This window comes from Juglans microcarpa x Juglans regia, chromosome 5D (genome assembly GCF_004785595.1).
Source record: "Juglans microcarpa x Juglans regia isolate MS1-56 chromosome 5D, Jm3101_v1.0, whole genome shotgun sequence".
Taxonomy (NCBI): domain Eukaryota; kingdom Viridiplantae; phylum Streptophyta; class Magnoliopsida; order Fagales; family Juglandaceae; genus Juglans; species Juglans microcarpa x Juglans regia.
The window spans coordinates 5125701-5150186 of NC_054602.1; the positions used below are offsets into that span (position 1 = coordinate 5125701).

General features: G+C 32.9%; 2 protein-coding genes across 2 annotated transcripts; one reads left to right on the forward strand and one right to left on the reverse strand.

The window, feature by feature from the left end:
• Window positions 1-8198: 8198 nt before the first annotated feature.
• LOC121264787 (replication protein A 70 kDa DNA-binding subunit B-like) lies at window positions 8199-9550 on the forward strand. The gene is made up of 6 exons (XM_041168087.1): window positions 8199-8301; window positions 8387-8465; window positions 8577-8733; window positions 8890-9047; window positions 9161-9281; window positions 9392-9550. Exons 1-6 carry the CDS (start codon window positions 8199-8201, stop codon window positions 9548-9550), a joined length of 777 nt encoding a protein of 258 aa, XP_041024021.1.
• A 6715-nt stretch (window positions 9551-16265) lies between these two features.
• Window positions 16266-18428, reverse strand: LOC121266305 (polyphenol oxidase, chloroplastic-like). Its single transcript, XM_041170088.1, is given in 2 exon segments — window positions 16266-17551; window positions 17554-18428. Coding segments are annotated over 2 exon segments (1914 nt in total). The 5' UTR covers window positions 18425-18428; the 3' UTR covers window positions 16266-16508.
• Window positions 18429-24486: the final 6058 nt, after the last annotated feature.

The following is a 24486-nucleotide window of genomic DNA, read 5'->3' on the forward strand; positions in this document are numbered from 1 at the left end:
TGAGTTTATTTTTATCATCAAGTAATATCAATTTCTTGAAGTTATAAACTTATAAATTAACGTTCCGACATAATTACATGTTATATCTTATTAGTTATATATGCATATTTATCAAAAAAAAAATTTTAACAAAATTGCTATAAAATTATTCATAAAATTTTACCAACAAATTTAGTTCTATATGTAAATACTTACATCAATACTTAGAATTTTACCCATATAATTATACATAATTAATTATTAAAATGTTGAAATCTTTAAAAATTCAAAATTCAATTAAAGAATTTGATAAAATAGAGTACATATTCAATGAAAATAATATTATGCATAAACTTGTATTTTAAAAAATGCTTCAAAACTCAAACAAAATAAAAATTTTATGAATATTGATAATAAAGTTTGTAAATAATAAAATTTATTTCTATTGTAAATATAGATTAAATAGATTAAATATTTCGAATTAATTTAAAAATAGTACTACATTTTAAGAAGATTTTTTCTGAAATCTTCCACTCTAGATTATCTAGAGTATTTTGCAAATATAGCAACTTCTATATAAAAGAGAATCTATTATAATTCCAAAATAAACAATTAGTTCTACCTGTCTTAATTGACTTTAAACTATAAGTTTATTTCTTTTATAATTCCAAAATAAACAAAATACATTTGCCATTAGAAAAATTACATCAATATTTACAGTCTTACTTATATAATTATATATAATCAATTATTGAAATATTGTAAATTTTAAAAATTGAAATTTCAATTAAAGAATTTAATAAAATAAAGTACATACTCATTAAAAATAATATTCTGCATAAACTTATATTCTAAAAGATGCTTGAAAAATAAAATGAAATAAAAATTTTGTGAATAATAGAGATGTAATTTTAGATTAAATACTTATTGGATTTTAAGAAATGAGATATAACAATTAAATAAAAAATATTATCAAATTAAAATATTTTTAAATTATAATTCTATAATTATACCTCTTTTACTATTATCTTACTACTAAGCAATTTTTTTTCCTTTTGCTATATATATTTCATTTAAAAACCTTAGAATTTATTCTTATTACACAATATACAATAAATTAATTGAATCAATCAATATAATTATATAATTTAATTTTATAAAATTTGACATTCTTTTGCTCTTTAAGTTTATTTTTATCATCAAATCATATCGATTTCTTAAAATTATAAACTTATAAACTAACGTTTTAACATAATTAAATGTTATATCTTATTAGTTATATATGCGTATTTATCAAAAAAAAAAAAATTTACAGAATTGCTATAAACTTGCTCATAAAATTTTACCAACAAACAATTCTATATGTAAATACTCAAATCAATACTTAGAATTTTACCCATATAATTATACATATTCAATTATTAACATGTTGAAATTTTTAAAAACAAGATTTATTTATAAGAGGAAGGGAAAAAGTTGGCTTCCCCAAATCAGACAAAAAATACAAATAATAAAAGAAATATATATAAAAACTTGCAAACAAAATATAACATTTTTATGGATTTCAAAATTTGTTGTTTCTTTTTATTCGTTTAAATAATTGATTTAATTGTGAGTTTTTAATTTCTACTTTCTTCATCTGCAATTCATGCTATAACAGTCATATAATTTCTATACCTATTGGTTATTCATTTCTAATTTTCATTCTCCATTTTTTGCAGTTTCGTTGAATTTGCTGAATTGATTGGATTTTTTTAGTCTTTTTCTGAGACTACCAAGGTAACCAACGATGCTACAAATATATCTCTTTCAATAGATGATTTAATTTTGTTCAAATATATACTTAAATTGAAAAAGTTTTTGATTTTGCATTATTATAAGTTTTTCTTTTATCCAGTTATCGACAAGAGTTCTTTCATTCCATGTATAAATGAAAAGTGGTAAGTTTATATTAATAAATCAATACAAATTTAACATCATATAATCAATTATTTATTTCATATTATTCTTACTTTAATCTTTGTTTAAAATAATTCCCAAGGTGCTGCAAAACATCCTAAGATACACAATTTACATGAGACTCTTTCTTTAGAAGAAAAAGAACATGTACGACAAAAAAAGAAAGAAAGATATCTTCAACAAAGGAACTCTACGAATGATACTACTCAACATGAAGAACAATTTTTCTCCCAACGAATCGTTCATAATGAAACAAATGTGTTGGGAGATCATATAGAATTCATACACAATAATGAAGACGTCAGGCCATATTGTACAAAAAGACAACGCACTTTTCGTGCTGATGCTGGAACCAGTGATATATCTTCCGTTGGTAGTTCCGGAGCTCCCTATCAGGAAATAAACACAGTTGAAATTATGTCAACAGAACCTCTTTCTTTGGACGATACCACAATATCTTTAACACTTGGGGCAACAAATACATGTACAGAAAATGTACATACATCTGGTTCTCTCCAAATCGAACAGGTTTATTGTATTTCCTTTATTCTAACCGTACTTTCCCATCAATCATTTTATTCTTTTTTATTCAACATACTTAATTCTTTATTAAATAGGCACATTCCCTTCCTCAATGCCAACCCAACTTTGACACAAGGTTGTTAACAAATTCTCAGGGTAAGAAAGATATATAAAATTAAGTCGTACTTCTTCTCCTTTTTTTCCTCCCTTATATACAGTTTCATTCAACGATACCTTTATTAGAAATTATAGCAACTTTAAGAATTTACCTTAATTCTATGGTTCATTTTTCCTCCATAGGAAATCAGCATCAACAATCAGCTGGTCATAGGAAAATATTACAAACAGTGCCATTTGAGGCAACTTTCTTATCATCAGTTCCATTCTGTAGATTTTGTGAAGCAAAGAGATTTCAACATGAAACGAAGGGTTTTTGTTGTGCCGATGGAACAATCTCTTTAACTACAAATGATGTTCCAGACCAACTTTACCATTTGTTTACTTCTAATACAGTTGAATCTGTCAACTTTCTTACGTATGTTCGCACATACAACAACAAATTTGCTTTTACATCATTTGGAGTTAAATTTGATAAAGATTTGTGTAGAAGAAACAGAGGTATTTATACATTTCGAGCTCAAGGTCAAATTTATCATTACATTAATGACTTGGTTCCTTTGGATGGACATCCTTCATATCTACAACTATATTTTTATGATACCGAACATGAATTAGACAATCGTGTTTATGACATCGAAAGATTGGATTCATCAACTGTTGCTCAACTAATGGATATTCTTCATGTTAATCCATACTCAACATTCTTTCGAAGTCTTGGGGATTTGCCCAATTTAGAAAATCACAAAATCCATATTCGATCAGATGCGGGTTTGGATCAGCGTGTTTTTAACACACCGTCAGCTTCCCAAGTAGCAGTCATTTGGATTGAAGATGATGATTCAGAACATTTAAAAGGACGAAATATTGTGGTATTCAATCATGCAGGTGGAAGTCATATAGTCCAATACTATTTTGGCTGTTATGATCCACTGCAATATCCATTGTTATTTCCTTTTAGTGATACTGGTTGGCACCAAGGAATATTAAGAGTAAAGAAAGGGGAAAGACTACCACAACGAGTAACAAGAGCAACAATTGACCCTCAACAATCAGTATCAGCGGAACAACTGCTTATAAAGGAACAAGAAGGTTAAAATAATTAATTTTCTTTTAACTTTTAATTATTCTAATATAACAATATTATATTTCTAATTTGTTAAATTTATCATCTTACAGTGCTGAAAAAGAATAGAAAACAACAGGTCGTTTCATGCCGCGAGTACTATTGCTACAAACTTCAAATTAGGAAAAATATAAAATCTATTTTGTTGCTCTCGGGACGTTTACTGCAGCAGTTTGTTGTTGATATGTACGTAAAAATTGAGACATCAAGATTGGATTATTTTCGTAATAAGCAACAAGAGATTCGATCTGAAGTGTATCAAGGAATAGTTGACAGTATATCAATTGGAGAAAGCAATGCTTCTAAAGTTGGTAAACGTATCATTCTGCCTTCTTCTTTTATTGGAGGTCCAAGAGATATGCGCAAAAGATATATGGAAGCAATGGCTTTAGTCCAACGCTTTGGAAAACCGGACATCTTTCTAACCATGACATGTAACCCAAGTTGGAAAGAAATCTTAGATGAGTTGGGTCCACGAGAAGAAGCACAAAATCGTCCTGATTTGATTGCACGTATCTTTAGAGCAAAATTAGAAGAATTGAAGGATGAATTATTCAAACGGGAGATATTTGGGAAAGTTTCAGCATATGTATATGTCATTGAACATCAGAAAAGAGGACTACCACATGCACATTTCTTGATCATACTACAAAGAGATTGGAAAATCTATGCTCCAGAATCTTTTGATGAAATTGTATCAGCAGAAATACCTGACAAAGAAAGAAATTTACATTTGCACAAGGCAGTAATAAGACATATGATGCATGGTCCCTGTGGAGTACTAAATCCGAGCAATGTGTGTATGAAAACAAATGGCAGTTGTAAAAACCACTTTCCAAAAGGCTTTGCATCTAACACAACTGTTGGAATCGATTGTTTCCCACAGTACAGACGTTGTGATAATGGAATAACTGTCAAAGTCAGAGGTAAAAATTTGGATAACCGTTGGGTTGTTCCACATAATCCATATCTCCTCGCAAAATTTGATTGTCACTTGAATGTAGAAATTTGCTCAACAATCAAAGCAGTCAAATACCTTTATAAGTACATTTATAAAGGTCATGATCGTGTTGCTTTCAACTTGATTCCTGGACAAAACATCCAAGATATAGATGAAATCCAACAATTTCAATCAGCTAGATGGATTGCTCCACCAGAAGCCATGTGGAGAATATATGGCTTTATTCTTAATGAAATGTATCCATCAGTTTACAGTTTACATCTACATCTTGAAGATCAACATCTGGTAGCTTTTCATGCACATAACGACCTTAACAATGTTCTGAGATCTGATTTTACGGCAAAATCAATGTTGACTGAATTTTTTTCAACAAATCAAACTAATGAAAATGCACGAAGACTACTGTACAAAGAATTTCCTGAAGCTTTTGTTTGGAATCAACAACACAAAATATGGACTCCAAGAAAGAAGAAAACTGTTATAGGCCGCATTGTTACAGCAAGTCCATTCGAAGGTGAAAGGTATTACTTACGGATATTGTTAAATCATATAAGAGGCCCTTTATCATTTGACCACATCAAAACAGTTGGCAATGTCACTGCACCAACCTTTCGTGAAGCAGCTACATTACATGGTTTGTTACAAAGAGATACCAGTTTGCAAGATTGTATGCAAGAGGCTTCCTTATACCAAATACCACACAGTTTAAGACGGTTATTTGCAACAATTTTAGTATATTGTAACCCAACAAATCCTAGAGAACTTTGGGAATACTTTGAACAAGATATGTCAAGCGATTTCCAAACAAGTGTTGCAACATCAGCAGATATTAGGACAAAAGTCTTACGAAGCATCTCTTCTACACTTGAATCGATGGGAAAAGACATAAACATGTTCCATTTAATAGAACATGATGTTTCTTTTGATCAGAATGAAACTGAATCTAGGGAAATAAATGATGAATTTGCAGTTTTGATACCAGAAGAAGATCTTATGGCTTCGATGAGTCTTAATCCTGAACAACAACATGCATATGAATCAATTTTACAGAAAGTCCTTCTAAATGAATCTGCTGCATTCTTCATTGATGGTCCTGGTGGAACAGGGAAAACATTCTTATATAAAGCACTTCTCGCTACAGTGAGATCAAGAAACTTAATTGCTCTTGCAACTGCATCGTCTGGTGTTGCTGCATCTATTTTACCTGGGGGTCGAACAGCACATTCACGCTTCAAAATTCCATTAGATCTTGACAAAAATAGTACTTGTTGTGTAAGCAAACAAGGTGCTCTTGCCAAATTGTTACGTCTTGCAAAGTTAATCATATGGGATGAAGCACCTATGTCTAGAAAAGAATGTATGCAAGCATTGGATAAAATGTTACGAGACATAACTGATTCAAGATTACCATTTGGTGGAAAAATTATCGTATTCGGTGGAGATTTTCGTCAAGTCTTACCAGTGATTCGTAAAGGCACAAGACAAGAAGAAGTTAATGCCAGTTTAGCATCGTCATATTTGTGGTCCACTTTAACTAAGATTAGTTTAAGTGAAAATATGCGAGCAAGATTCGATCCAAACTTCTCAAATTATTTACTTCAGGTCGGAAATGGAACAACACCAATCACAATTGAGAATAAGATCAAAATTCCCAGTGAAATGCTCATTCCTTACAAAAATGATGTGGAGTCTTTAGATGATCTGATCGATGCAGTCTTCCAGGATATTGGCAGTTATTCAGAAAATTTATCCGAAATGACAAATCGAGCTATATTGACACCAAAGAACAACTCCGTCGATGAGATAAATACAATACTTATTCAAAGATTTCCTGGTACAGTTACACAATACTATAGCTTCGATGAAACGATTGATACATCAGAACAAGGCATCATGGAGGATTTCTTAAACACATTAACACCAAATGGACTTCCACCCCATGAATTATTACTAAAAAAAAATTGTCCTATCATGTTACTCAGAAATGTCAATCCTTCAGAAGGTTTATGCAATGGAACACGTCTTATTTGTCGCAACTTTGAACGAAATATCATTGATGCTGAAATTGCAGTTGGTCACCACACCGGAAAAAGAGTTTTCATACCAAGGATTCCTTTCTTGCCAAATGCAGACGATAATAGTGGTTTTCCATTCAAAAGAACACAATTTCCTATCAGATTAAGTTTTGCGATGACAATAAATAAAGCACAAGGGCAGACATTAGATTTTGTTGGTGTATACTTGCCTCAACCTGTATTTTGTCATGGCCAACTATATGTAGCACTGTCAAGAGCCAAAACTTCTGCTTCAGTAAAAGTTCTTATAAGACCAGTGTCAACTCATGATTGTGAAGAAGCTGAAACAAATAATATTGTTTATAGAGAATTACTAACACTAGCATATCCATCATAAACTTCTGTGAGTAATCAAATTTCAATATATACCTCTCAATTAAATACAATTTGTTTTTCCACTATGTAATTTTCACAACTTCTTATTATTCTTTTATTAAAATTGTTTTATTTAAATTCAATTGTTTGGACTAATATTTCTTTCTTTTAATTCATATGTAGGCTTCAACATGCGGACTGTCTATACATCAATCAAAAACATTACTCCAAGTACAAGAAATTGGAGCATCAAGATGATTGTGTCAGACAAATCACCCAAACGTACTGCACAACATTCACCAACAAAATATCAAAATCTGACATTGATAGACCCTGAGGTAACACATTGACATCAATATCATACTTGCAAGAACATACTTAATGTTTACATTGTATTCTTTCACATGATATATTCAAAATATATATGTTTTCCCCTTACAACATAGATTCATTCTAACTATATTTTTAAATTAAATCTTATATATATATTTAATAAGTACTATTTTCTAATCAATTGAATGCAAATAACTATTTACTTATGCAATATTATGCAGGGCAACCGACTACAAGCAACAATTTTCGGCAAAGATATAGACCTACGTAATGACATGTTACACATATTCCGGTCTTACTACATCAGTAATGCTTATGTTAAGCCTTTAGATCCCAAGCATAGAATTGAAGCACATGAATACCAGTGGATCTTAAATTCAAGAACAATCATCGAAAACATTCCAGATGACGAAGTGGAATTACAACCACCAGAATATGATATTATCCCATTCACCAATCTGCATGACTACAAAAACACTGGAACTGAAATAGGTAAATATCACATCAATATATTTAACATACTTCTTAATACTCTTATTCAGTTTTCACAAAAAAAAAAAATTCAACATAATTGAACAGCTATTCTGGCGATCGCAATATACATGAAACCTCCCAGAGAAATTACCTCAATACATGGGCCAACAAAAATTCAAGAAATATATGTTATCGACCAGAGGTAAAGAAGATTTCTCAACTATATATGTGATATTAATAAATTCTTTAACTACCTTGTTTTCAATATTATTTCATCATACTACACTTTTAAATACTTTATCCTAAATTTTACAGCTTGATGCCGATATGGTTAACTATGTGGAGTCGATTTGTAGACGGTGAATGCCGAGCAATCTCTGATATTATTGAAGCTAAGCCAACTCTACTCGCAACACGTTTAAAAGTCGGTTCATACAATGGTATATTACACAACTTATAATATCAACATTTATTAAAAATAGAATGTTATTATCTACTAACAAATTTTTTTTCTTTATAATATAGGTCTTTCTCTTTCATCTCAACCGACAAGCGTATTTACCTTAAATCCTGTCATCCCTGCTGCAACTCCATTATGTCAATGGTAATTCTTCAAAATATATATTCATCAACTAGCTCTAAAATTGTTTTTTCTTTTATATCTTTTCCTCCATGATTTCTCTCATTCATTTTAAATTATTCTAAAAATATTTAGGACGATGCTTAATCATGCACTGCTTGAAGAAATCGTCGAAAAAAATCTACATCATACAACGGCATCAGCATCAGCATCGACATCAAATGTTGACATGAAAGACATAATTAAGCTTGATGATCTTGCTGGTTTTCTTAAATCACTACAACCAATGACGGTACAATTCTACGGTCTTCTTAAACTTTTTTTTCTTTATATATATTGCCTTCTAAAAATTTTACACATGCCTTTTCAAAATAAATATAACCTTATCTTAAGGCTACATACTATTTACAACCATTAAAAACATATATCTGTTCCAAAATTAATGCAGAAAGCAAAATTTTGGATTAAAGCAACTATTTGTGTGGTTGATCTCCATCAAATATTCTTCTACATGTCCTGCATTGGGTGTAAGAAGGGGACTGGATATGAGCAAAATGAAAAATTTCAATGTTATCATTGCAAATACATGAGCAATGCACAACCACGGTATATATGTTATATTCATATTTTACGTCGTAAATGTTTCTTTAATCAATTTTATGTTATATTTAAATTATTACTTAATCATTCAGACTAAAAAATATAGTTTGTTTATATAGCTGTCGAGCTTACATCGAAGTTGACGATGGTAATGGACGACTTGGGGCTGTCATGTTCGGTCAAATTGCAGAAGAAGCTCTGGGTTGCACAGCAATCGAACTAATGGAACATACAGGAAAGGTAACCAACTTATTCATATTCCAATTTGTATTTTAAAAACATTTAATCTTAGATATTCAAATAGAAAGTTATCAAAAATATCTTTTACATTATATTTATTCACCATACAGGAACATTTACCGTATATCCAAAATATTGCAAAATTATGTTCAACCAAAAAATGGATCATACAATTGGGTGCAGATTTGGATCAACTCCAAAAACAACGTCACAAAAACTTCAATGTTCTCTCCATAAATGCTGTAAATGACGAGAACACACCACTTTGAATCCATAACCAGCAAACTTTACTTTCAATAACGAAAGAAACAATTATATAATATTTAGCAGTTTCAGACTTTACTTTCAGTAACGAAAGAAACAATTATGTAATATTTAGTCGTTTTAGACTCTACTTTCAGCAACGAAAGAAACAATTATGTAATATTTAGCAGTTTCAGACTTTACTTTCAGTAACAAAAAAACAATTATGTAATATTTAGTCCTTTTAGACTCTTTTCTTCTACACTAGATGTTTATATTTTAGAATAATTTAATACAGGGCAAACGTGCATCGCACGTAAATTCACTGCTAGTATATATATATATCTATCAAATTGAAAGAATTATTGGAGCCAAAGAAGTTAATTTTGAAGGGACCATAACATTGTAAATACATAATATATAAAGATTAAATAAAATTTTAGATCATATACGAAAGATTTAGAGAAACACATTTTAGATACAAATTTTAAAGATTTTTGAAAAGCATGTAAGGTTTATAACTTTCTTCTATCTACATAAAAATTTGATAAAAAAAAAATAGGGGAGATTTTGAATTATAAAAAATTCTTAGACCCACTAGCTATAAGGTCTTGTTTGATTTTACAGATAAAATGAGTTGAGATTAAAATTAAAAATTAAAAAAAATATTTTTTAATATTATTTTTATTTTATAATTTGAAAAAATTAAATTATTTTTTTATAAAAATTTAAAAAAATTGTAATAATTAAATAAAAAGAATTGTGAAAAGAAAATAAACCTAAAATTGTACGTCGTTCCGTAAGTGCGTGCATCACATCATCAAAAACGTGTTTTTGGTCCCCCCCACCCCAGCCTGGCCGCTCTGATTAACGCGTCCTCAGAGGTGTTGTGATCCGGATAGATACATACATTGAACCATGTGATGAGTACGTACTAGGATTGTCACGTGCGAGAAAGGGATATCTACGATATATGTGGTGGAAATTGAAAAGGTGTTCACTATTCCAGTAAATGTTGGTCAAAGACACTCAAAAGGGCTTGTATTTTTCCACCACGCTGGTAGCAGACGGCAGACGGCAGACGGTATTCCAGAGAGAGAAAATATCTTTTGAAATTGGCCCCTTTAGTTTAGAATTTGGAAATCGATGATCTAGAAATTGACCAAATATATACAGATGTTTGATTTCTCCCTTAACATTCAACTGACATTTCTCAAACCCAACTAGTGTTCAACTTCTTAATCATCTGTCCCGTGCTTATTCTTGCTACTTAATTTGCCTGAACCTGCATGCGCTAAAACAACAGGAGATACACCCAGAATTATGTCAAGCATTAAACGAGAAAAAAAGGGGGCATCTGAAACGTGGCAAACATCTACACATGGGACACACGTTGGATGACATTGATCTGTCTCCCTAATATCTTTTCTTTTATGACAATAATTGCTTGTCCAGTCCCTTTTCAAGTTACCCTTTCCACATCGCAAGCTTAAAGTCTTGAATCGTTCGTCAGGATGTGGTTGGTGTGTGATTAATTACCATGGTACTAGAATTCAAAGGTCAAAAAGGAGGTAGTAGGTGGAATTGGAATTGGAAATGGAAAATCACTGTAAAATTGTGAAAATTGCACACCGATGGATGCAAATTTCATATTCACATTCTTGCAGAAAGAAAAAGAAACAGCTTATTCACTCCGAACACTAGTAGTCTAACCTAAATCTACAGTTGACCTTTCGGTGGTGCCATGTGTGACCTGTGAGATGCAATAATTCGTGTAAACAGAAAAATAGAAAATGGTAGTATTATCTAGAGAAAACATGGAGAACAATAATGGAAAAAAGTGGATGGAGATGCGTCGAGAACAGGCAATCCCAGATAAGGAAAGGGGGAAGGACAAGACCTTACGAGGAAGGAGCGATCGGCCGGTAACCATGAATCGTGCAGATCGATGAAATTATGATTTGAGAGTGTCGATGGTGCCATAATGAGTAATTTATATAGGTTTTGTATTTTACAGTACAAGACTAATTTCATGAGATAGTACATACTGATTTAGCAGTACAATTCAGTACATGTTTCGAATTATTAGCTAGCTGGGAAGGGATCGGGGAGCTTTCGTTTGTCCCCCAGTAGGCCCAGTATCAATGGCAATATGACCCAAAATATATCTAGTTCCGGGCCGGATCCAATGGTAACATGACCCAGAACTTATCTTCTTCATAATGGACTGATATTACCCGGTTTGGGCTTAGCTTATCCGCGGTTCTGTTGGGCTGGCTCAGATTTGCCGCTAAAACGAGATGCTCTAATAATATTGAAAGAGAAGTACTTGGAGCCGGTCGGGTGTGAAGTTGTTTTTTACACCAGCTAATAACAACATGCCACGCATGAATTTCAATAATATTGTGAATAGAAATGCATATAGCAGATTATTACTTTTCAAGTTGACGCCCAATACCAAAACTCCTCTCTTCTCCAATTTTATCTTCTCTATCCCCCACACCCTCCCTTGTCTCTCTCTGAAAAAATTATCCCATCGGCCTTCAAGAATCTTAGATAAATGTTTTTCAAACAATAATTTCTATTTGGTTGCTTAGAAAATGTGAAAAATAATGAGCATTTGATTCAAAATGATTTGGTAAATGTGAAATCAGAGGTTAGATAAATGTTGTTTGGTAAATGAGAAAATTGTGATTTTGAAACCTCCCTTGCAAAGAAAGATTCTGATTTCGAAACCCCCTAGCAAAAAAAAATTCTGATTTATGTTTCCAAATAAACCTTTTTACCACCGAGTTCTACACCACCATGAAAAAAATATAGCCAAAAACAATGATTAGAGAGACCAAACACGAAAAGTTTTATCAGGTTGATGTAGCACACTTTAAAAAAATTAAATGAAAGCATAAAAGAAGGGGAAAAGTAGTCTTGGCATTGCGTGCAGACAAAAAAATTCTTTTTGTAAAAAAAAAAAAATAGCATTTACGCAGGTTCATATCTAGTTTGGAACACTCTGGTTCACAAATTACACTCGGTGTCACTTAATCCAAATAACCTAAAAAAATTACCATGGTAGATATGCAGGTTCGTTGCAATTGGCAAATTCTAGTTAACCACTACTCAATCAAACGGGAAAAGCAGAACAGGAATAGCAAAAACACGTTCCGGCTAATCATAACGGGAAAGAAGAAACGGAAGAATAGAACGAAAAAAAGAGAGGTAGAATCAGGGAGATGATAAGCAGAAGAGAGGAAGAATCGGGAGAGAAGTCAGAAGAGGAATCGAAAGGGGTACTTCTCAAACGAGAGAAAAATGAAAAGTCTCAAGATGTTTTACGTTAAGGTGTGGTTCATTGTAAGACAAATACACCTACCACATGTTGTGTTTCTATTAGCCTATGTGAATATAAGTTAGACAACCAACCGTTTTTTAGCTTTTCTCATATTGTAAGGCAGCTATAATGTTAAAGACCATTGATCTAAAATTTTTAAAATTGTTAGATGTTAATTTGATTAAGCCTTTAATTCTGATAATTATAACATATAATAATATGCCTACGAGAGCACATTGCTCAGCAATTTAGGATTGATGGCCCAAACCAAACTGCAGCTGCCTACAAAATCTGAGCACGACTGCAAAAACATTTTCTGAGTTGCTTCCGGACTTTACAGAGCTAGGTCGTCTACTTCCATCTCACCTGGAAATTTTTTAATTTGACAGCACAGGAGGGCATGGCTAAGTTGTTTTCGGAGAAGGTGATATAAATTAGGAAAGATAAACATTACAGTCTTAATTATATAAAAGTAAATTCATAAATTGACGTGATTTAATTTAGTATATCAGATTATAAAGTTATTTTTATTATAAAATTAATTTGACGGACCACATTAAGATGCGTTAATTTATAAATTTATTTTTATGTAATTATTTAATTTTTGTCTATAACAGTACTTGATCGATCTCTTTATTTATTTATTTATATTGTATGTATGTGATTAAAGAGAAAATAATAACATGATATACGTAAGCGTACGCAAACACGCATGCATGAGACGTGTAGACTGTTCCATTGAAATAAGAATTACGAATATTACGTATAGAGCGGAAGTTTCCTAAGCATGTTGAATATATCAATGCAAGGTTTTCAAACACGCACGTTTTCGGTGCACAGATTGTGACGTGACCATATGAATTGGGTGCTAATTATAATATCAAATTTTTAATTGTGTATTATTTTGGTTACTTTGACTCTCGATCGGTTTCCTCAACTTTTGATTGTAATTTAAAAACAATGGCTACAATAATAATCCATGAATTTTTATTTTGAAAAAAAAAACTTGAATCGTGCATCCAAATCAGTACGCAATGTGCTTTTATTAATAATTCAAATTAAATAATTTCTAGTGGTCTGCTTTATTCCACGGATCCAATCGCAGCTTTCATTAAACAAGCTTTTGATACATCAATTAATGGGCAAGATAAATTAAAAATATTAAACACGTGATCGGGGTAATCATTATATCTATTGACTTGATAAGAGTGTTTGGTGGGTAAACCTGCCCCCTGCTCATTTATCTTGATTTAATGAAATGCTTACTTTAAAAATAATATATATCTAACTATCCAAAATAAGCGAAATGCGAGTTTGCCACACTAAATGTGACCGTTCTAGATCGCTTAAAGAAAATAATAATAATAATAATTTTTACTTAATAATTAAGAAAATAATTTTAAGTATATTGGTATATTTTTTATTTTTAAAAAATATAAATATAAAAATAAAAAAAAAATTATCGATCAAGTAGAACGGACTAGTAGCCCGACTCGCCAATAAAACTAAGTTGTGCACCAAGATCACCATTCTATTAATGATGCATTAATCGACGAAAATCTCATCTCCCGTATATGTGGGTAAGCATTAATTCATGAACGATACATACAATCTCTCTCTCAAAAATTTAAATAATAAAACTTAGAGCATCCAATGCGTACGTGTGATGTTGGCACTCACGTACGTGTGCATAAGCCACATGGACCCACGGATGGATCATGGGACAAGTTGCAGGTAGTGACGCTATTTGGTGGATCGAGACCTTAGAGTTCTAGAGATACTGATCAAGTAGGTGCGTGATAATTGTAGATAAAATCCCCCACAACCAACAGAAAGAAGGAAAAATTAAAATAAAAAGTGAAAATACATCAATAATGTAACAATTACTTCACGACAAACTTTTAAAAAAAAGACAATGCAGACGAAAAAGAAACGTGCATGGAACAACTTGCATTTGACGAATCTCAACCAAATTAAAGGGGATGCAAATCAATCGTGCTAGCTGTACAATAACTTCTCTGTAATTTGGTAATTAATGTTGGAGCTGCATGTCCAATATACATCTTTAACAAGAGAAATGATAATTCAGTATATAAATATTGCATAATTATTTTAAAAAAATAATAATAAATATGATGTTTATATAAAAAAATTTAATTTTTTTATAACAAATTTTATTATTTTTCAAAACGACTGTATAATATTTTCATACTTTACGATTATACAAGATCAAAAAATCTATATAATCTCTTATTATTCACATAACCTTCATACACTATATTTTTTTAAATTTTTATTATTTTTTTCTTTTATTAAATATTTAATATATAAATAATAAAGAGAAAAATTAAATTAGATTAAAAAGAATAAACTCAAAAAAAAATTTTTTTAATTTTTAAAAATTTTAAAATTTAAAAAAAATATAATATATAAAAGATGGAAGGTTGTGAAGCATTGTTCATTCAAGATATTGCACTTTTAATATATATTCAGATTCATCATGAAGGAGACAATTTAAAGAGGGTGGTAGTCCACTCAAGAAAATATTTCAGATTGAAGTAAATATATTCATGCACATGTACATGACTTGGTGCTGACAAACAGTACTTAAATCGGTGACTCTGCAGGATAATGTTAAAAATGAATTATTACCGACAACCTGGTTAGCCGAGCTTACTCCAAAAAAAAAAAAAATTAACAAATACTAATGAGAAGTCAGAAAATCAACTGTAGGAAAAAGTAAAAAAATCCTCCAAATCCTCGCATCACTGTTATCTAACATGCCAAGTGATGATCTTCCCGGCATCCAGTGAGACACGTTTTTCTAATTAGCTTAAGGTAACAGTAGTTCCAATTAGTCGTTCCTAACATGATCCTCTTCATTTCATTTTAATTGAGTAGTGTATTTTTTTAGTGCAATTATGAGACACTTTTTCATCATTGTATTTCTGAAAATATTTAGCTAAATTGATAAGTGAAAAATGATGAATATTATCCCTTTCAAGGTGAAATGGAGAATTTTGTTTATATGATAACTTAGGGCATCGTTTAGATACAGAAATTATATTAACTCATTTTATCTCATTATTATATTTTTTAAAAAATTTTATACAAAATATAATAAATAATTTAATTTTTTTAAATCTCAAAAAAATAATAATATTAAAAAATAATATTCTAATAATATTTTATTCAACTCATTTAAAACCATCACATCTCACTATCTAAAATAATTACTTATACCAATTATTTATATCGGTTTATAAATCCATAACCATTAAAAAAATTCATAAAGATGAAGAAAACTCGGGCCCTTCCGAACGTGCAACAATATGGGTGATAAGGCGTGCGCCTATAAAGCTTATTTTATGCATCTGATCACCAGCTTGGAGAAAACAACGGGAAAACCAAAATAAACAAAGCTAGACAAGATGTAGATGAATTTATTAGATGGACAAGCTGCCCATGCAATTACAGGAAAATTTAAAGAAAGTAGCCCAATTGGTCGATTAATAACGTACCACAATTTCGCAAGAAATACAACGTCGTGTCACAAAACCGGGCGTAGGAATTAACTCAAAAGAACAAGAGCAGACCATGATGATCAAGGAAAATTATTACCATAACAACAATACTACTACTGATTGTTGAGGATTTCAATCAAGAAGCTCAATCTTGATCCCATTAATGGAGGCCAGCCCTTTCCCATACCGTGGAACCAAAGTCACCACAATAGTGTCATCATCTTCAGCGTCCAAGTCCTCCAACAAGTCAGAGATCCCTAACCTCAAGCAGGTATTCATCTTCTTACCATGTTTGTGCTTATGCGGCACGTTCACAAAGCTTCCTGCGAACTCCGTCTTGTCTGGCCTGGTGGTAGGCGAGTCGTCCTCATCATTTATAAAAACGTCAAACTTCACCGGCGCATCTCTATCAAACTCGATGGCTCCAATCACCAACACTTCCTCCTTTTCTTCCTTTTCTTTCTTGCTCCTCGATTTCCTGGGCCTAGCGACCACAGTACTTATCACCTTGTCCAAAACAAACGGGAACTTGACGCTTGAGGATGTTTCAGCTGCAATTGCCACATCCCCATGATGCCCTAAATTAAAAAACTTCGCCACTTTCTTAAGCTTAGATTTGCGAGTCGGCTTAGACTTTAGCCAAGGAAGATCAACATCTTGATAAACATAACCCAACTTGGTGGTGTCAAGGCAGTCCTTAACCTTAACACGAACAGCCTGTCCATTTTCATCGTAGAAGAGAAATCCTGCATTTAACCAATCTGGTTCTGTGAAATCAGTTCTTTTTCCTCCCAATGTCTTCCATATGCTCCACATTCGGTCAACATTGGAGTGGTGAGCGAAAAAGATTGGATCTCTACCAGCCGAGTAGAAGTTTCCCATGTTCTCCAAATTAGGCTGGGTATTGTCACCAGTCCATATGTGGACAGGACCGTGGGGAATGTTCTCTACAGAGCCGGCACCTGGGTCAGGTTCATCCCCAGCACGGTAAGCGCTGCCGAGAAATAGCTTGGCATTCTTGCCATTGGACACCATTTGCCGGTACATGATGCTGAGATTGGCAGAGAGTTGGTCTTCATTTGTTGTTGCCTCATCGGTACCGTTGTAGTCAAGGTCCATCAGGGTCGGTGGCTGGTGATTGGCGTTGCGAAGAGCATCATAGAGTGGTGACTTGGGTTGGCATACATGGCTGGCAATTGCATGCCAGCAGGGGCGTCCCAGTTCCAAAATGGCAAGGCAAAGGTGGGATCCCCAATCAACTTTCCCAAGATCTTCTCATAGAAGTACAAGTAGTAGCGATGGAATGGAAAGAAGAGCCAAGAATTGTGTACTTGGAGGTCAAGGTTTGGGAAACCAACTTGCTCGTAGGCCCCATCACAATAGGCGCAATGGACATTAGCCTGTTGTGTAAAATTACGCGGATCGTCAGCTGGAAGGGCTTTCATGAGCTCAATGGCCTTGTTATATTTGGCTATGTACTCCTTGTCAGCCAAATGAGCAGCAGGCCTAACACGCAAGGGGGAGTTCTTGGTAGGTAGCTTAAAATCTATGATCTTTGTGGATAATGGTGGGCAGCAGTTGGTTGGTTTTGCACCGGCGGGAAAGTCTGCCTTGCCGCACTTTGTTATGTCCGGTGCTGACACGGGAGCTGCCAAGGCAAAAGGATCATTGTAAAGACCAGCAACACCATAGAGACCTCCTAGGCCAATGAGGACATCTCTCCTCTCGAACTTCCCTTGAGAAGGTTGTCCATCTTTGGAGCTAGATGTAAAGTTTTGGTCATTGTTTGTGGCTCTGCATGACAGTGCTCCAGGAGCAAGGCGAAGGTTCCGCTTTCCAAATTTTGAAATCTGGGTCTTCTTTGGAAAGGTTGGATAGAAAGAGAAGTTGGGAATGGTGGTGGTGGCAGCGGCCACCGCACTATTGATGCTAGTGGATGGCGGTTGAGTTGAGAGAGAAGCCATGGGCTGCTTTTGGTGCGAAGTTAACGAGCAATGGCTTTTGTTTTTATAATCGAACTCCGAAGACTTTTCTCGATGTGAACTCATGCCAACCCAAAAAAAAAGAAATTGGAAACAAAAACACTTGTCTCAAAATGTTCATGCACGATGTCAATTTTGGAAGCTGGCGATCGAGGTTATCTTGTAAAGACGACCACGTGCGGAATTTTTGAAATTAAACTTTGCTAATTAGTGATATCTATTTCGGTGCATTAATTTCACTACTAATACTAATTATAATTAGCAGTGTAAGAGTACATTATTTAGCAACAAGCTTTAAGATTAGTGATGCAATTAGCCGGCGTATTATAAGTTTTGCATGTGAAATTGTGACAGTAATTCCGGGATTTCGTTAAGCGTTCGTTTAGACGTTGAAATCATCTCATTTCATTTCATTTCATTTATTTATTATAATTTTTTAAACTTTTCACACAAAATATTATAAACAATTCAATTTTTTTAAAATTTAAAATAATAATAATATTAAAAAATAATATTATAATAATATTTTATTTAACTCATTTAAAATCATTTCATCCCATCTCACTGTCTAAACGAGTCCTAAAACACAATAATTTAAAATTCAAGAAGCAAATTTTGGATGAATACTAATAAATAAGCACTAATAAGTAATAAATAAGAATGTGTAAAGCAATTACACTGATGTTGATTCCTCAATCCTTCTCATCAAGAAAATCTGATCTTAATTGTGACGGTGGTTGCTTGTCAACCTTTTCTAGATATCTTTTCCTTGTTTGCCGGCAGGAAATTTGATTTAGGAGATAAAGTTTCTTTTATTTTATTGGATTTGCTACATTGACCAAACTAATTTGAATTTTCTGTTTAATTAATTATCTTTATAAGGATCGAGCCAATGCAAGTTGTCTAGCTAGCTCTAGATCGACTACTATATACGAATAAAATATTCTCAATATATAGTATGATTAACAATTGATCAACACCGACTTTTTAGCCATGGAATTTGAAAGTTAGATGAAAGTTCGTCGAACTTACTAAAAGTTGATAAAAATAAAGCGAATAATGCAGCCTAGCTATGCGATTGCGGGTCATGCGGGACAACTCTAAAAGACAGTCAACAACGTGGCCTCCTATGATCCCATCCAATAAAAAAAAAGCATGACTTGGCCATCACATTCACATGGGTTTTCCATTTAATTAAGTAAAGTCACCACCTTGATCTCGGGTTCGATCTATTATTTCTTAATATTATCTTGAAAATGAATCTATATGGTGAAATAGAGTGCACACCTCCCAAGGTGGACATCCTATGTAAATTTAAAAAAAAATTAATTATAAACGATTTTACGCATTAATACATGCACTCATTCAATATAATTAGTCAAAAAATATATTTTATTGAAAACAGTACTAATTTAAATTTAAAATATGAAGATAACAATATTAATACGCAGATTAATACATAAATTTACTTGTACTTGACAAAACTCGTAAATTTATTATATGTATATGATAAATTATGAAAGAATTTTCGAGGTGTATGTAGAGTAGACGAAATTGTCAGAACGTCATTTGGATACATTAAAAAAAAAAAAATACTAAACCTAATCCATGGCTACTAACCTAGAGGATTTGGTAGAGCTAATCCGCTTTCGTTAATAAAATTAGAAAATTAAAATTAAACACCTCATTTTCCTATCAGCATGTTGCTTTGGTCTCAACCTAGTGGATTTGGTATAGAGCTGATCCTTCTTTGTTTTTACGAAAGAAATAAAATAAATTGAGATTAAAGTTATTCTTATTTATATTTACGGAAGAAATAAAATGAATTGAGATTAAAGTTAAAAATTAAATAAAATAATATTAGAATATATATTTTTAATATTTTTTTATTTTGATATTTAAAAAAATTATAATAATTAAATAAGATAAATTTTAAAAAAAATGTAAAAACAAACTAGAGCACGATCATTCACGCGCTAATTCTATTGATGGTGGGTCGTTGGACCAGTGAAAAAGAAAGAAAAGTAGTGATTCATTGTTTGAACCTATCAAAAAGGATAAGCTAGATTTAAACAAGCGTACATTATTTCTCATTAATTCTCAAGAAAAAGTCAAAATGGCCGCAAATTCCTCGAGAAATAAAAACTAGAAATAAATTAGAAGATTCAAAGAAATCGTGCTCGGTTCATACCAATTAATACCGACGTGCAGGTTGCAGCACGAATAAAATGAACGTGAAGTACCCTAGAAACCGCAGGCCAGTTGAAAACCGGTAAAGTTCTCCGCGGGTTGCTGCACAGTATTGAAATAATATAGGACAGCTTGCTTGATTTGAAAAATACCACGAATCTTTTGACTGTTCGTCTCGTCCTTCAATGCTGTACTGATATGGCCGGTTGCACTAGTATTTGGCGTAGAAGACCAAAAGGTAAAGAGCTAGCTAGCTAGAAGTGTCGTCTTGGGAGTAATGGAAAAGAAAAGAGAAGATGTACATGAAGAATTAAGGAAACGGCCGTCGGCAGAAGGATAGATCAGAAGAGGAGACGTAAGAACCTTGAAGGAGGGCTTGGCCGACACCATGCATATATATATATACACACATATATATATATATATTAGCTAGAGCTTAAAGAGCTGAGGTTTATGTATATATATAGCAATAATCATGATTAATCCAGTAGTACATTTACATTCCTGTTAAGTTTGAGAGTACACGATGATATAGATTTAGCAGTACAATCCAGTACACTTGAAACATCTCCATCGATAGGATTACTAATATTTCTATACCAAGTATTGGGCGGGACCCGTGGGTACGCAATGTGGAACGTAATTATATGCATAAACAACATAAAAGTCAACCTAATTTGTTATGTCCTGTTTGATTTGTAAAGGATGGCAACTGAAATGTCAAAGATACATTACATTTAAACCCGATGGTTTAAATGATTATTATTATTATTATATACAATGCATGTTTTAGATTGTAATGGGTAATATAGTTTTTAATTTTATGATTTTTAATTGTAGCTTTTATAAGCTCTATCATTCAGCTTGGTTTGGATGGCCAGTTTTATCTCATCTGGTCTGTACGGATGAGAGGTTTTTGAACATCCAAACGGTTAGTATGTTATCTTTATTTCATCTATAAATTTTAAACTCATCTCAAACAAATTCTAAAAAATCAAAACTATCTTATCTCATCTCACTATCTAAACATATGTTTTTTTACAAATTATCTCATCTCATCTTAATTCAAAAAATATTTTTACTATTCAAAACATCTTATCTCAAATTCAAAAAATATTTTTACTATTTAAAACATCTTATCTCATTTCATTTGAATTGTCTATCCAAATCAGGCCTTATTATTTAGTAATCATATGTCTAAGACACTTTCAAACACTTTACATTTATTTGGAAATAATATAAAATGTGTTTTTAGAAGTATCATAAAAGGTCATTTGATTTTGAGGCCGTAGTCTTGTAACAAGATCGCGGGGCAAAATACGTTCTGCATTATTCAAAAAGCATGTTTGAGAAAAATATGAAAGGAACTTTTTATCTTTTTTGAGATTTAAAAGCTTTTAGCTTTAAGGCTTTTAATTGTAAAGTTTAAGTAATAAGCTATACTATTAAAAAAGTATTTATTATTTAGTAACCATATGTCTAAGATCTTTTTAAACATGTTACATTTGTTTAGAAATAATATAAAAAAGTACTTTTAGAGGTTGAAATTACATAAAAGGTTATTTGAGGTAGTGTCATGCTTGTGATAAAATCACAGGACAAAATTGTAACTATCTAAGAATTGTTATGGCATTTTCGTTTATTAACAATCTCCTTTAAAATTGAAACTATATTTTGTATTATAAAAAAGAGAGTTTCTACTCATCTATATCCTTCCCACATACACCACACGAATCATGATGTGGCTTTTATTTTCTTTCTTATTTTTAGTTAAACGTACGTTTAGAGAGACCTAAATAGTGTAAATACCCAAATCATCTGTGGGTTTCAAATTTTTTTCCCTCCCCCCTTGACATTCTGCCACCGCCAGTGGCCTCTTCACGTTTGCCACGATCTGGGACCACCGACGAGATCCTAACCACAACCGACCCATTGCATTCAGCTCACATCCATGAATCTTTGCCTCCATGTTCAACCTTGCATCCATGAACACCGATAGAAAGCTCGCTCTCTCGAGATCGAGATCCGTCTCTTTTCTTGAGGTCAAGCTCCGTCCTACACCTAGCTCGAGAGGTTGAGTTGTCATCGTGGCTCGGGGTAGTCAAGAGTCTTGGGAGAGATTTCTTAAGAGAGGTTTAGGACTTTGGATTCAGGGAGGGAGAGGCTTCACGACAGAGGGAGTGGTTGATTTCTGAAGTGAGGTTTCATTCAGGGAGGGAGAGGCTTCACGAGAGAGGGATTGGTTGATTTCTGAAGGGAGATTTCATTCAAGGAGAGAGAGACTTCACGAGAGAGAGGGAAATCTATTTCAGACTCGAGATTCAGAGAGTTGGACCGGACTTGTCGTTGATTCGGTTTGCCACGTGGGTTTCGTGTGGCATGTGATAACCCAAACCGGACTACGAATAGATTTTCTCTTTAAAAAAGAACCTGTTTGAGTAAAATGAGATACAAACGTTTTATATTTTTTATATTAAAAGGTAATTTAACATGTAACAATCAGATAACGACAATCCCAAATAAACCCCCAGTCTTAGGGTGCTGCACTTCCAGGCCACTATTAAAAGGTTGATTTTTCATATAGATCTCGGATTTGCCACATTTTTTAAAAAAATACGTGCACATTATAGGACTTTCGCTTCTTAAAATTCCTCATTTTGCTCGCGCAAAACATAACTTCCGCTACTGAAAATGCCTCCACTCAGAACGTGGAGCAGTTTTTGGAGGAAAACTGTCATGCCAATTTCAAACAATAAAGCTTGTTATTTAGCTATACATGCTGGCTGAACTTCCCAAGTTGAATCCCAACTGTCCCATATTATGAGAACAACATGGCCTAGTTCAGTTACCTCCATGACTACCACAGAGCATCTCTCTTTCACTCTCCTTCACACCAACTTCTGCCTGTAATCTGCCGGAGGCCTGGCATGATTATTCCAACATGTTTGACATTCTCTTTGGATGGAACAAAGCTTCTAAATGGTAAATTAGATGAAAACCATCAACATTCTCTTTATTCTTAAGCAATAAGAATTGACTAGTGCTTATACATGTATACATCATGCTCTTTGCAGCAAGAAGTTGGTGAAACGCGTCCAGTGCCGTCTTAAGATTCTGAAAAAAAGGAGATGCTCAATTGCGAGGCATTTACGCGAGGACATTGCTCAGCTTCTCAAGAACGGCCAAGACGAAAGTGCTTTTGCCCGGGTACCATTAAATTTCTTTCTGAAGCTGCCAAGTAAATGTTATATTGCCAATCATGTATTGAAATAGATCACTGAGGTACTTGTAATCGTGTGTTCTGTTTTCAGGTATGATTGTGGCATGGGAATGAAATCATGTCATTTGGCTCCGTGCACAGAACTATGCATGGCTGTATAACTCTAGTAAATTTAAATCGAAATCGATACATCTTCTATGTCACAAAAACTTGTGTTTGAATTTTCAGGTTGAACAACTTTTTAAGGACGAGAGCTTATTGGCTGCATATGATCTGTTGGATCACTTCTGTGGATTCATCATCATCCACTTCCCCTACATTCGCAGGCACAAGTATATTGAAAATTACATAACTATTCTCTCTAATGTTAAGGTTTCATCTTATGGAAATATATAATAAAAGCATCCATGCATTTTTTTTCATGTCTTTTCTAGGGATTGTCCTAATGATGATGTTAAGGAAGCGGTTTCAACTTTGGTATTTGCCGCCGCATGGTTTGGGGATCTGCCCGAACTACAAACAATTCGGAAATTGTTTGGAGAGCGTTATGGACACATATTCACAAAGCCTTCTGTAGACTTGTATCCTGGAAGTCTTGTGAATCAAGAGGTTGGTGATTGTCACTGACATACCTTCCTTGACATTTCTGAGGGTTTCCACCACCTATTTTGTTCCCCTGTGGTTGTTACTCTGCACTAACCCACCCCCAACACTGATG

Excerpts from the sequence above, each read along its gene's own strand:
- LOC121264787 (XM_041168087.1), top strand. The coding sequence starts at position 8,199 with ATGTGGAGTCGATTTGTAGACGGTGAATGCCGAGCAATCTCTGATATT. Across the intron at positions 8,302-8,386 it reads AAAAGTCGGTTCATACAATG|GTCTTTCTCTTTCATCTCAA; the intron begins GTATATTACACA and ends TTTATAATATAG. Across the intron at positions 8,466-8,576 it reads GCAACTCCATTATGTCAATG|GACGATGCTTAATCATGCAC; the intron begins GTAATTCTTCAA and ends AAAAATATTTAG.